This window comes from Grampus griseus (assembly GCF_964374135.1).
Source record: "Grampus griseus genome assembly, chromosome: 17".
Taxonomy (NCBI): domain Eukaryota; kingdom Metazoa; phylum Chordata; class Mammalia; order Artiodactyla; family Delphinidae; genus Grampus; species Grampus griseus.
Window position 1 is genome coordinate 29,288,643 of NC_139011.1, and position 14,562 is coordinate 29,303,204.

The 14,562-nt window shown below is 42.2% G+C and overlaps 1 protein-coding gene across 3 annotated transcripts in view; it reads left to right on the plus strand.

Annotated features, from left to right (window-relative positions):
* Positions 1-7,182: 7,182 nt before the first annotated feature.
* The window catches only part of RSPO2 (R-spondin 2), a gene marked incomplete at both ends in the record, with an annotated part of 159,257 nt that continues 151,877 nt past the window's right edge, over positions 7,183-14,562 (plus strand). For 2 of the 3 annotated variants that reach the window (XM_082675194.1, XM_082675195.1), the window contains one exon: positions 7,183-7,276. In XM_082675194.1, coding sequence (XP_082531320.1) covers positions 7,183-7,276 — 94 coding nt within the window. Of the gene's footprint in view, positions 7,302-14,562 lie in introns of all 3 variants that reach the window. The other variant, XM_082675193.1, reaches the window with a different exon arrangement.

The following is a 14,562-nucleotide window of genomic DNA, read 5'->3' on the forward strand; positions in this document are numbered from 1 at the left end:
TTTGTGGAGAGGTCTCTGGAAATCTACTGCCTCTGCAGCTGGTCATCTAGTGGTGGGCCTGGGGGCTCTGGATAAGCAGAGCGGCATTCAGAAGAGCAGGATGTAGAGCAGAGCGAGTTTCAAGCTGGTACCTGCTGTATACCTAGGCTTCTGTCTGTCACTGCATCATATTGAAAAAGAGACCTCCAAGAAAGTCTTGAATGCTGTTTCATTTCTGTCCCCCCAAATCCCATGTAAATTCCTCTTTTATTCAGCTCCAACCTAAAAGCATTACATGCCAGAGGATTTGAGAAATACAGTTCCCAACTTAACCCAAGTGATAGTATAAACCACAACAGTCCATCTCTTGACAATCTGGCATCCAACACATACGTCTTTTAACCACATTTAACTTCCAAATAAAGATAAATGCAAATTTATGCTTCTACAGTACATGGCACAGCTACCTGCACAAAAACATACAGACTGGCTTCCCGAAAGAGGATACCCAAAGTATCAGATGTCCCTTTATTAATCTTGGGATGAAATTCATTCTTTTAGCTGAGTCACTTGCTATTTCATATTCGGTAGTTTAAATACTGAGATATGAGGTTAACTATCAATACAATTTACACAACTTATGTTAAATAATAGAGGAGTAGGAGATGACAAAATATTGATATTTGTTATTTATATCAAATCAAGGAAGAAATACTTATTGCTATAGTGTGTGTTTCTGAAGCTAGTTATGTGATTGTAATTGGTACTTATAAGTTACTTTTATCTCAGACTGAAGTAGATGGACAGCCTACTAAAGTCTTGATTTGTATAACAGAAAAACTTTAGGTCTGGCTTACAGAAGTGTAACTTGAGTCACCACAATAGTCACAGCCCCTTAACCAACCCAGACTTGAGCCAGTACACAGCCCCAGAGCTCCTTGAATGAAGACAAGGTCAGGTCTCTTGAGCAAGGACTCTCACAGTAAATCTTTCTCCTGATCTCCCCCCACAGGACCTGGAGCCATTTACTCAGATGACTGTGTTTTGGGGAGGGGGAAATAACTAGACTTTGGTTAATTTCTTGACACCCAAAATATCAAGAGAAGGGGTTTATGAAGACTGGGTAATTGATAGAGTTTGGGCTTGGGTTCATCTCCCAGTGGGCCTAGTGGATCTCCAAATTCATGCCATGGCTATTTCCTCAGTTCTTGAATGAACAGTTGGAGTAGACGTAATCAGCAACTAGAACCCCTATGTTGATTCTTTGACATATATATATTTGTATTATCATGTGTATAAGGTATAAATTATTATTTTTAAATTTTCTATATTCCAAAATTAAAGCAGCTTATGAAGATGCATAATAATACTGCAAAATACAACATTAAAAATAGGTGAGAAAAAATTGAGCAAGAAATGAGACTAGTACATAAAGTACCTGACCATTTTGTATACTTGCTGATGGTAAACCACAAATTTGCTCTTGAACAGTAACGCAGTTCATTATAACCATAAGTTAAAGACAAATCAGTTGCTTAGGAGAGGTGGATCTACTTGGGATATCAATACTGAAAAAGGTTCTGGGGAGGGTGTTTCCTGCTCTTAGGGATGCTTGTCCTATTGTTCATCTCAATTAGCATAACTAATTGAGTGTCCACAAACAGTGAAAAGAGACATTCTCTTCTATTAGTGAAAACTGTGTCTCATTCTTAAAATAGCTGAGAATCTTTATCTCTTGTTATTAACCAAGTGTAGTAACACTTCCTTCCAGCAACCACATTCACACAAAAAAGAATGGAAATGACACTACTTTAGTTCAAAAGAGTTCAGAATGCACAAGATTAAATAAAGGGAATAATTTTAAAGCTTCAGGTCAAATCTTGAGTTCTTTTCTTATGAGCTGGTCTGAGTTGGACTTCCTTTGAAGAGAGCCTCCTGGATCTCTTCCATGGGGATGAAGAACAAAATGAGAAATAGGCCTTATCACATCAGTCTACAGAAAGAGTTCTCAAGTGGCAGGACATAGTATTAATATTTGGAGGAGTCAAATATTTACACATTTTTCAAATGTTAAATAAGTGATTATGATGTGGCTTTTAAAAACAACAAATTAGCCTGGATAAGGACTGGTCAGTGACCTGGTTGAAGATCTTTCATATCAATTCATTTAATTATTTCATACAAAATATAATAAGTGAACATAGGTTATCACATGCAGCTAGCAAAATGGACATTCAGCTTATATTTAACAGAAAAAAAATATCAATTTTGATACAATGACAAAAATGCCATAATTTGTTTCAAAGTAAGTAACAGATAATTTCTAGACTGGAAGAATAAGTATGACACCACCAAATTTCAACAGTGAATCAGAAGATTGTGGGAAACTTTAAATCTGAGGGTATAAATCTGATAACATAAAAGATAAGAGAACTCTAAATCAATTAGCTAATAAAGATGAGAGTCAGAGCCAAAGTCAACCAAATCTGTGAACATAAATACTCAGGAAAGATTTAGAAAATGTAAACTCTATTCTGTTGCAGCCACATCATACTGTCATAAAATCACTAACATCTTATGGTTTTTAATATCAAAAAAAGTATCTTAGAAAGATCCCAAATAGAAACTTAAAAAGAATGGCATGGGGAAAAACTTTTTACAAGTGTAACACAAACATAGAAACTATAAAGATAAGACTGACAAATTTAACTACATAAAATTATTTAAAAAGTTTTAGCATAGTAATGTACATCAAAAGTAAAGTTAAGAGACAAATGATAAACCTGGAAAAATATTTGCAACTCAAATAACAAAAGATTATATATACAAAACATAAATTGCTTGGGCATATTAAAGATGCCTAATTTCATTTAAAAGAAAAGAAATAAAAATTAAAACCATTGAGATACCACTTTTTGCCTAGGAGTATCAAAGATCAAAACACATTGGCCGGTATATAGGGAGATGGGCACTTTCATACATTGTAACTGGATAGAATCTCTGTGGAAGGCAATTTTAAGGATACACATACACACACACACACACAAGTATGTCTAACTGTTTGATCCAACTTTTCTACTTTTAGGAACTTATAATACAAATTTAAAATGACCCATGAAAAGGTTAATTGAAGCATTGCTTATAACAGAAGAAGAATGTAGATAATCTGAATGTCTATCAGTAGGGACCTGGCTAAATACAACCAAACAATGAAATGATAGGTGACTGTATAAAAACAACGAGAACATTCGCTATGAACTGATACTGAATGAACTCTAAGATGCATGAAAAAAATCGAGGTGCAAATTAGTGAATAGAGTATTCTACTAGTTGCCTAAAGGGGTGAAGAATATATATGTGTATACACATGCATTTTCTTGATAAGCACAACATATCTCTGGAAGTATACTAAAAACCTGGAAGGTTGTACATGAATAACTGGCTGTTTCTGAGGAGGAGACCTGGCTGGCTGGTAGAGAGGCTTTTCCCTGTATGCCCTTTATTAACGATTGAATTTTAGCTGTATGAATGAATTACAAGTCAAAAAAGTAAAGTAGGCAACTTGCTTCTAATCTATAACATCGTCTCCCCCCACCCCCACCCCACCGGCACTCAGTTAACCTTCTCTATCACCAGTGCATGGCATGAAGTCAACCTCGTCAGTACGCTTCTCTGTAAACAGACACCAGACACATGCCTATTTATAAAGCGAGTTTAATGAAACCACCGTCTAAACTCGGTTTGAAGAAAAAGCCCATTGAGTCTCCAAGATGGAGAAACTGTGAACTCTGAGCCTCAGCAACAACGCTTTCACAGTTTAGAAATGAAAGGACACAGAAATATGGGGTTAAAGTTAATGATAGTTTAGGATCCACCAGGGATGTGTTTTTTAGTAGCAAGAACATTCCTGGGTTCTTGAAATCAGGAGAAATATTCAGTGAATGGCAAAAAAAAAAAAAAGAAGAAGAAATTCTGCTTTATCAACAAACTAGCCCAAAGAGATTTCGTGTGAGATTCTAAGTACCCCAAGAACTAAGTGTGACAGATCTTTTTGAAGTTCCATGGTGTCCTTTAAAAAGCACAGACAGACCAGGAGAGAGCACAAGGAGAAAGGAATTAGGAATCTTCTTTACTTCTAGTGCCCGTTCTTGTCTTGTTAAGAGCATTAACCTATCTTCAGCAGAAGTGGTGCTGTTAAAATTCTTTTTTTGTGAAATGGATCTAGGAGCTCACTAAACTGAAAAGTATCTCTGGTTTAAAAAATGTCATCAGTGCAACCCAAATGATTAAAATTTTGGAAAGTAACCTTTGAAGAGAGATTGAAAGTGGTCTGTAAATTTAAGGATGACAGTGGCTAACTCTCATCTTTCTATATTGAAAATTCATCAACGATGAGTTTGTCCTGACACTGTTAGACTCTGTAGCAAACTTCTTGATAGAAATAGAAAATTGATTGTAAACCAGAACATGGTAGGGGTGAAAGAGATCTTGTTCTAATTTCCTAAAAATACCAACAAGGAAACAGATCCAGAGACTTGCCCAAAATGACCCAGGTGGTTAATGGTAGAGCTAGATCTACTTGGTCTTGTGCTTATTTTTGTCTTTATATATTTTAAAAGACACTGATGTCCACTAACCTTGAATGAGTCCCAAGGCTGTACAGAAAGGTAGATGGCTTATTTATAGCGGGCTTTGTTCTTTCATGGATTTAACTCCTTTAGAAGTGCAATAAATTTGGTGTGCACATGTGTGAGTGTATGGGAGAAATGGTATTTCTGATGATTGGGGGATATTCACTGGAATATCATGTCAAATGCTGGGCCACTCCCTAAACTGAAATGTTTCCTATCACTTCCAAATTCTGTGACAAAAATCAAAGACTCTGAAAGCTAAGAAACAGATCCACTGTTGCTATTATGTGCTTTGTCAACTCTACTTGTGCCCTATGGGCCAATCTCAGGGGCTGAATTTTCTTATGTGGGAAATGGGACCAGGGACTTCAACTCAGATTGACCTGGGTGTTCTCAGACATACATAAAGTGAATAACACTAAAATTCTTAGCACATAAATACTGCTATGTAATAGTGATTCCATTAAAATAATTATGGATAGGCATTAATGGAACAATTAATAAACATGACTATTTTAATATTCTTGTTGTTTCTATATGATTGTCTCAAGTCTCCAAACTTCTGAACATCTTCTGAAACTGAAGGCATAAAGAAATTTAAATGATACAAAATGCTAGCATAATAATATGGTACCTGAGGTCATATTTGCAAACATTCCTACTGCCATGGTTAGCAGTATAAATTCTTATCTTTTGCCTAGGGGGTAAATACATTCATTCCTACAGTAATGAATTCAGGACAGAAGATTTCACCAGAATGAAATCAGATAGCGTAAGTGTATTTAGTGTAACACTTTGTTAAACAGAGTATTCCCCAAACTCAAGGCACCTAAAAGTTCAATTCAGGAGACTTTTGAGGGTGGGGGAGGGAGGAAGATTATGAATGAGAAATACTTCAGTAGAAAGTGAACTTTTCTTTGAAGAACCAAGGCCCCAGTTTCTAGCGTACTCCAAGAAAGGGATCAAAGTTTTTTGTAAGTTTTTCTGCAGGAGACACAAAGTCAAGAAGTACAACCTCTAAGGATAAGCAAAGTATTGGAATACTCTTTTTACTCCCTAAACCGAAGACGCGTTTTAGTTTCAGCCTTGCTAACATCTTCCTGTAAAACAAAGCCAAGACGTAAAACTTAAGAGTGGCAGAGGTGTGGCATCTTTCGGGGTGCGGCTCAAGTTTAAACGCCACTTTGGAAGCAGCCGTCCCGGCCGGGAGCTCGGAAAGGAAGGTTTAGGAGAAGCCATCAGTCAGTCAGATCTTCCTGCTGGAAGGTCGGCGCTGAGGTTGGAGTCGACCCCGGAGCAGCGGAGAAGACGCCTTGGGGGTGAAGACAGCTGGGCCGTCAGGCCAGCACAGTCAGGGGGCACCTCCACCTCAGCTACTCTTCAGTTTAGCCACCCACTCCAGGAAAGCCAGGAGGGGATTCGCCTGGGGTTAGGCCCGCTGGAGGCTGTCAGCGCTCTTTAGGACCTCAGGGAAACCGGAGAGGTCCTGGCTTTAGGACCCAGGAACTCCGAGGCAGCCCTGACTTAGTTGCCTTGGACCACAGCACCACCTACTTATAGAAGCATCCCGAGCCTCGGCCCGTCTGCATCTCCATCGGAAAGTGAGCTCGCCATCCCTTCGGCCTCCCGGGAGCGTTCTGTCTCCCACAGCTTGGAAACGGAGAAACCTTAGCTGTGAAGTGGCTGTGGAGAGAGCTCTGGAAACCGCACAAGTGGACAGGGACCCAGAGAGTGAGAGCGGGCGTAACCCTTGCCGTAGGATCGCACACACCGGCGGGGACGCAGCATCCCAGAGGCTGCGGACCCGCCCGCCCCGCCGCGCTCCTGCTAGGCGCGGTCAGTCCAGAGGACCCTCCGGGCACTTCGAACCTAAGGCAGCCGCCGGGATCCCAGAGCTGCTACGCGCTCCCGGCGGGTCTCGGCAAACTTTTCCCCATCCCACGTGCTAGCGAGGCGTCTCGCTTTCTGAGCCCTGGATGGAGCTCCGCGCCTAGGCACGCCGCACAGCCTGAGACGTAAGTGCTCACGGTAGGCGACCCGCGCCTGGCCACCGCGACCACGGCGCTTGGGTACCCCACTGTGGGACCAAAGGACCGAAGAGCGCGCCTTTAACCCTGCACCCTCGGGAACTGTGGAGCTCTTTTCTTTTCCGGAGCGCCCGCGCAAAGTCCTTTCCCCAGGGTCGGAGCCTATAGGTCTGCAGAGGTTGCTAATTCACTGATTGTAATCACCTTCCTCTCCAAGTTGCAGGCAGCTGTGCGCTTGGGGTTAAGCTGCTCCGCAGCTCCTGCCAGGCAGTGAGTTCGCTTCCCCCCTCCCTCCCCTTCTTAAATTGGGACGCGTGAAGAGGCAGCTGCCTCCCTGGGCCTCTCTCCACCCGGCTTCTCCTCCTCGTCTCTCAGGTTCAAGGCGGAAAGATGCTGGTTGCGCCGAACTGACCAGTGCAGGCCCCTGGGCTAGTGGCGACTCCCCCTCGGCGTCTTCCTCAACAGCGCGGACGGCGCCGGCTCCTCGGATGAGCCCTCCAGTTCCCCGACTTTGAGAGGCGTCTCTCCCCTGCCCGACCGCCCAGATGCAGTTTCGTCTCTTCTCCTTTGCCCTCATCATCCTGAACTGTATGGATTACAGCCACTGCCAAGGCAATCGATGGAGACGCAGTAAGAGAGGTGGGTTCTACCCTGCCGGAGGCGCGTGGGGTCGGGGTCGGGGGCGCGGGTGGCGGCGCTCGCTCAGGGGCTCAGGTGGGCAGGACCGTGCCCTCCACCCCCCGCCATTGCGCGCCACCGCTCCCCGCTTTCCGGTCTCCAGAGCTCTGCCGAACGCTGTCTTTTCCGTGCTCAGAAGGCGCGGCGAGCCGGAGCGAGACGCGCGGCGAGCCGGGCGTCCTGCGGGAGTTCAGGGCTGAGCGGTGCGGTCCGTACCCACGTTGACTGCCGAGCTTCTACTTCTGAACTCTTCTCTCTTTCGGTCTCTCTCTCTCTTTTTTTAAGCTTGGCATCCCTTTTTCTTGTTCTTTTTGTCTTTTTCTCTTTTTAGCCCTCTCAACCATCTTCCTTGCAGCTCATCTTTCTCTACATTCACCACCCACGTGCGGCCCAAGTCCTGACCCCAGATAGCTTTGGACACGGCCTACTACTCGGCGTGTGTGTGTGTGTGTTGGGGTGTGTGTGTATGTCTGTGTCTGCGCGCGCGTGTGGGATCGAGAGCTGGGGAGGGTTACCAAGTCGATGTGGAGGACCTGCATTTCTAGGAAAAGAGCAACATTGATTTCTTTTTCTGGACTCTAAGACTAGGTGGGATGACGTACTGAACTTAGCGCATTGAGCGGCAACTCGTGCGCAGGTTTTTTGGGGGGAACGCTTGCTTGCAGGGTGATGTTTTGGAGACAGGCCCGACTTTGCCCTCTCTCTTTACTCCCCTCAAAAGCAGCTACTTCTGAGAGAAGTGCCGGCGCTCAGTGAAACTCACTTGGCGGCTTTTTGACCTCCTTCCTCTCCATCACCTGTGTGCACTGCGGGGAGGCGAGTGGAAGCCTTCAGAAAGGTTTCAGAAAGCTAGATTTCTTGATGATTTAGTGCGCCTGTATTTCTGTCTCCGAGTTCTGCTGCGCCTGCAGCTAGTCCAACTGCGTTTTAGGGGAAGGGCTGCTAAACACTGTTAAGTCCCCTGAAGGATTTAAACGCAAACCTCAACACCCCCGCTCCCAGCACGCACAGCCCCACCTTGCAATACCGCCTCACGGAAGGTGCACAGCAGCCCCTTAGAGTTTATCCGTCTTGGTCGTGCAGTTTGGACTTCTGCGCAGTTAGAATTTGTCTTGAGGTTAACAGATTTTGATTTTTCTGGGATATGAACGTCTCGCTCGACTTGTGATGCGGTTTATTTACAACTCGTTTCATGGAATCTCCAGTCCTGCATCCAGATTTTGGAGAGAGGTTTCTGCGCCCTAATTTTTCAAAGCTTTTTGGGACGTCGTTAAGCTGTTCTCACCTACCCGCAGGGCTGAAGGTTGGCCGGCCAGAGGGCAGAACTCAGGATAACTTGGTGTTGTGCGATTTCCGCCGCCTCTGCTCTCCAATTGACACTATGGAGCTGTGGTTTATGAGAAGGATACCCCTTTCTCTCGCCCTCATTTCTCGTACTCTCCTTGTCTTTCATTTCTGACATTTGGAAAATGTTTATTTTCAGAAGTTTTTCTGAATAAATGTACTAGGGAGGAATTTCTTCCCAGAGGCCATGAAAGTTTGATACTGATACCAGTCTTGCCAAAGTCCCTTTCCATCTCCTTCACCTCCCCTCTGCCTCCTTTCTCCACTCCGGTATTTTCTTTCCAGGTATCACTTGGTAGAGTTGGCAATTTTTGATTACCCTGGTCTAAGTGGTCAAAGTGTAGGGAGAGGCTTCCCTACACCCCTCACCCCCTGCCCCCAAGTAGACACTGCAGCCTATTTGGTGGAAAAGACTAAAGTGCTTTAAAATGTTCAGAATACAAAATATCTAAAATCCTTTGCCAAATTCTTGTTTATTAGATGACTTGCTAATTCAGCGATGTCTTTCTGATCCACATTGCCTGCCCCATTGTGGTTGAATTGGGAAGAATCAAGCATGTTGCTTTAGTAGAACTTAATGCAGAGATGCTCTTTGGTGGAACATGACATTACAGCACTCCTGCGGCCAGAAGCGATACTGCATGCTTTCCTTTCCAGTGCCATCTCCAAAGTTCTGCCTATACCTCCTCCTATATCTGATGCAAAACCTATTTGTTTCAAAGGTGCTTTAGCAAAATCTCATGGCAGTTACCACCACATCCCCAAGTGCTGACATTTAGAAAACCAGCTCTAAAGTGTGCAGTAGTGACTTTTGCCAGACAAACCTTTCAATTTAATAAAATTCAAATGCTTTCAAGTACATGTAAACTGGTAAGGTTGCAAAGAAAAAATTCTATCAAAATGTGTGTGTTTTCCTTAACAGATGTCCCTTCCCAAATCTCAAGCTTCTGGCTAAAATAACTGCAACCCTTAAAAGTGACCACACTATCTGTACCAACAAAGGGCGTACTGTGTTTTTAATTAAAAGTGGAACTACTTAAAGTGCTGGCTAGACAGTGTAGGGTGATAGTAGCTTTTCTGCTTTGCAAGGAAGCTTAAGGATTGCATTGTGAGAGTATTGAAATGAATAGAGATCTAACTCAGGTTGTGTGAATTGTCCCTCTTCACAGGCTTAAGCTGGTTTTAATTGATCTCATGTCCACTGATTGATCCTACACCAATTGTTGCGCATACCAAACAATTGGCTTTCCCAAAGGAGATTGATTTAAATTAGTTCCTTGGCGAATGCTTGACTACTAGCCAAATCATGTCAGCAGTGACAGTTGACATGCTAGAGCCTATTGTGGTACCAACATTTCCCCCTTTCCCTTTGTTTTGGATAGTGGCAGTTAAGTATTACTTTCTAGGAAGAAAAGTGATTAGTACATTAAAAAAAGGTGTTGTGGCTTAGAAGATCAGTTATTTTCTTGGCTTTGTGCTGTGATGTCGGCAGCAGTGATACCAGGATTGGTTAGGCTAATGCCCGGGATCTGATTCTTTTTCTTTTTTTCATATTCCATCTGCAAATAATCAAACCTTCACTGTGGAGCATTCTCAGAACTCCTTTGGCATTATGTTTAGTCTGCTCTATGATCTCAGATGCTCTATAATATCATTTTCTTAATGAAATAAAATTCTTGGCAGAGATCAGATAATTTAGTCAGTTAAAATCAATTGCATCCAGTCTGGAATAGAGAGCAAATATATCCTTTAACTTTATGCTTTATTTCAAAATATGGCCAGAGGATTAGAGACTAGAATGTCAGATAAAACTGTGTATGGGAGAGACTATCATAAACAACACTAGCCATCTACTAGTCTTTTTGTCTGCTTATTTAGAAAACAAAATCATACAGTAAAAGTGCATTTGATAATCACTACTGGGGCCTGGCAGCAATACATTTGAAAGTAAGGCACAAACACAATAGTGAGAATGAATATCTTGTAGATGGGAGACACATGCCAACGTTTTGAAACGCTGATTGACAACTCATGTGGTGTCTATGTGGTAACTCATTGGCCCCTCACCCTCCAGTCCCCTTCAAAAACATAGTCGTTATTAGCTACTGTTAACCCCTGTGGCCTGTATCTGTCTTGGGACCTCTTATGGTTTATTTGTATGGTAAACTGGGTTATCCGATTTGTCTTATTTTTTGGAACGGTTGTAAGCCACATTTCAGGCCGCATTACTGAAAGGTAGATAGACAAATCATAACTTTATTATGGTCTTCTGGGATTTCTTGAGCTTAGTATGTAGTGATTTCATTTTATATCTCCTTCATTCTATTGATTTGCCCAGTCACAGATTTACCAGGGATTTATGAAAACTTCTTGATGAAATTCTTTAAAAGCAGCAAGGCTCCCAGACATGTAATTGTGTTTCTGGTGGTCTGATGGTAGGGGGCGTGGTATGACAAGTGTTTCCCGCCATAGCCTTTTCCCTCCTGAAGCCTCAGCTTCTCTCTCCATAACCGCTCATTTTCCTACGATTAGATTTGGCTTCTTCCATGAATCTGAAGTGTTTATCACAAATAGTGTGGTATGTTACTGGCAACTTCGGTTGTTTAAACAAAACAAAACACTACATTTCCTCTTAAACCTTATAAGGCTGAATTAATTAGTGTTTTAAAAAATCAAATGAGTAGATGTGGAGATATTTACAAGTTTTACAAGTACTTTTAATGATAGCTTATTTCTCACAGTATTCTTTCAAAATACAAAATGGCACATGGAACATATTAACCTACGCTTAAAAGCTTCGGAATACATTTGTAGGCCTGCTTTTTTAAGTTTAGAGTGTTTCAGAAAAGCTCATGTGATGTTTTAACTTTGCAGCATAAATATGTTCTTTCTTTTCTTTTGTTCTCTTGTTAATGGGCTTTTCTTCCAGCATAATTCTGAGTTTTTCTGGCCAGTACCTTACCAGTGCGCAGAGGTTAGAAAGTTGCCATTTCCCCAACCAACGTCTTATTCCTCTCTTGAAATTTGGAAGTGATTCAGAATAGGTGACATTTCCTCAGGCCTCCACTTATCCTGGCTTTCGTTATCTGTTTATAAAACTAGCTTGGGTCAAATCCAATGTTTACAGAAATCACACGTTGGAGACGACACTTCTAATTTCTTTTTTTTTTTTTTAAATAGATTTTATTTATTTATTTATTTATTGGCTGCGTTGGGTCTTCTGTTGCTGTGCGCCGGCTTTTTCTATTTGCTGCGAGCGGGGGCTACTCTTGGTTGTGGTACGCGGCTTCTCATTGCTGTGGTTTCTTTTGTTGCAGAGCACGGGGTCTAGGCGCGCGGCTTCAGTAGTTGTGGCACACGGGCTTAGTTGCTCCGTGGCATGTGGGATCTTCCCGGACAGGGATCGAACCCATGTCTCCTGCATTGGCAGGAGGATTTTTAACCACTGGGCCACCAGGGAAGCCCCGACGCTTCTAATTTCTTAATGCAAAACTACGTCTTGATTTATTCAGAGACTAACTGGACAGTTTATAGATTATCCAGGCTTTTTACTTCTTTTCTTCCAACTGACTGCCTTTTGAACCTTTTTTTTTTTTTTTCCTGGAAATAAGCACTCTTACCCCTCCCAAGTTCAGGAAATAGATGACAGACAAATCATGTGACAGAGTACTTGAGAACCACCCTGCTAAAAGGAGGTGGTAAGCTCTGGGATAAAAATAAAGTTTAAAATGTTCTTTTTCCAAAATGTTGTGATGGTCACTGTTTTTTTTCCCCATTATCTGCCACAATCAAGGATTGACCATTAGATACAGTGTTGCATGTCATATTTATACATTTTCACAATTTTAGCTGGAATAAATATGGAAGGCACTAATGAATACAGTACATAAGTAGTATACGATTATATATGATAGGGAAGGCATATCTACTTACGTGCATATACGTACGTGTATATGTAGGTCTGTGGGGTGGGGCATGGTGTAACTATGGAGAATTGGGTTTTTGTAACTAAAAAGGATTTTTACTCGTCTTTCCCATTTTTCATCTTTTTCTCGGGACAACAGAGCAGGACAGGGGTAGGTGGGGGGGCTGAGGACTAGAGGAGGGAATGGGTAAGGATACGGTGTTTTTATTCTTTCCAAGACCCACCCCCCACGTATTCTTCTCTCCTCTAGGACCTTTCTGTAACCAGTCACCCTCTTTTCAAGCCTGCTGCTATCCCGCCATCCTAAAATTCCTAGGACCTTTCTGTAACCAGTCACCCTGTTTTCAAGCCTGCTGCTATCCTGCCATCCTAAAATTCCTAATTTCCTTCTTTCTCACCTTACTTTCCAATCTTTTTCTTGACTTCAACCCTTCTCTTGTCTTGCCTAATAATCCGCTTTCATTCACTCACTTGTCAGTCTGTCACCATCTGGCTTCTACCTCCACCATTTCATCAAAAGGGTTTTCTTAATGGTCATCCATTCTCACTACTCACCTCAGTGCCAACCCTGCCAACGTTACAGCCCTCCCGTCTCTGAGATTATCACTCCTTTCCAAAGAAAGTCTCTTCCTCTGGTTAGTGACACTGTACTCTAGTTTCACCTCCCATATTCTGCACATTTTTCTTCTTTGGTCCCCTCATTCGGAGTAGGTGTCGGCTCCTATTTCTTTACCTTTATTCTTTCCCTTGGGGAATTTTATCCATCCCTTTATCCTCAACTGCCTTTTCCATGTAAAGTCCTTCAGTTCTATCCCCCTTTTTTTTGAACTCCAGATTATGTTACTCTCTGATTTCCCAGCTACTGCCATATGGATAAATATTTCATGCACCCTCATATATGGATAGGTGTTCCATTCCATGCACATTCAGTCTTGACAACTCAATTCCTCTTCTATGTGTGGAATTACTCTTCCTCTCCCAAATGTGTTCCTGTACCTGTGTTCCTTTTTTCTGTTCAAGGGTTTCTGTGTGTCAAGGCTGGAAGCCTAGCTGTAGCCTTTGACTTTCCTATTGTCTCTTTTGTTGGTTTGTTCAGTCTTAACGGGTATCAGAAATGTTGTTTACGTCTACCCCATACTCTCCATTCCCAGAGGTATTTCCTAGCTCAGGTCCTCACTGACTCATTTCCCATCGTCCACTTCTTCCTCACTCCATCCTTTACAATGCTGCCACATGGAATTTTTCTCAGTGTGATCCACAGATCTGATCATGTTACTTCTTTGCTAATAAACCTCAAACCTCCCAGGTCTCCATATTGACTGCAGAATAAATTCCAGCTTCTTTCACTTTACATTCAAGGGTACTCTACCATCTGACCACAGCCTGTTTCCAACCTTCCACCACCACGAAAGCACTGTATGCTTAAGCTACACCATATGAGTTCATTTCCAAGCATACCGTTATGTTTTCATGTTTTTGGGTTGTCGAGCATGTGGTGGTGCCCAGCTAAATAAAAGGTCACCGTTTCTGTGAAGCCTTCCTGGAATTTTCCCTAAAAGCTTTCTTAGCTTTTCATGCTACTCCTAAAGGACTCTCATTTCCCCCTTTATTTTGGCTACTTTGCCACATGTGTCATCTTTACTATATTTTAAGCTCTTCTAGGGCAGAACTTTGGCATACTCATCTTAATACTCCCCAAACCAGGCCAACTAGAGTGCTTCCTCCACAAGCTGTGGCTGAACAAAAAGTCAGTGATGATGAGATTTTGTTGTTTGCCCTTAAAATAATGCTAATGACTTAATGAGAAATGTTTTTCTTTTCAATTCGAAGTTCTTTGGGCATAGTTGAATGAATAATTAGGATAATAGGTATAATTTGATTATTTACTATTCTTTTTTAGAGTTTAAAGATGAGCAACACTGATATATAAAAGCATCCCAGTCTAGCCTTATTCTGAAGTCTCTGATAATCTTCAGAA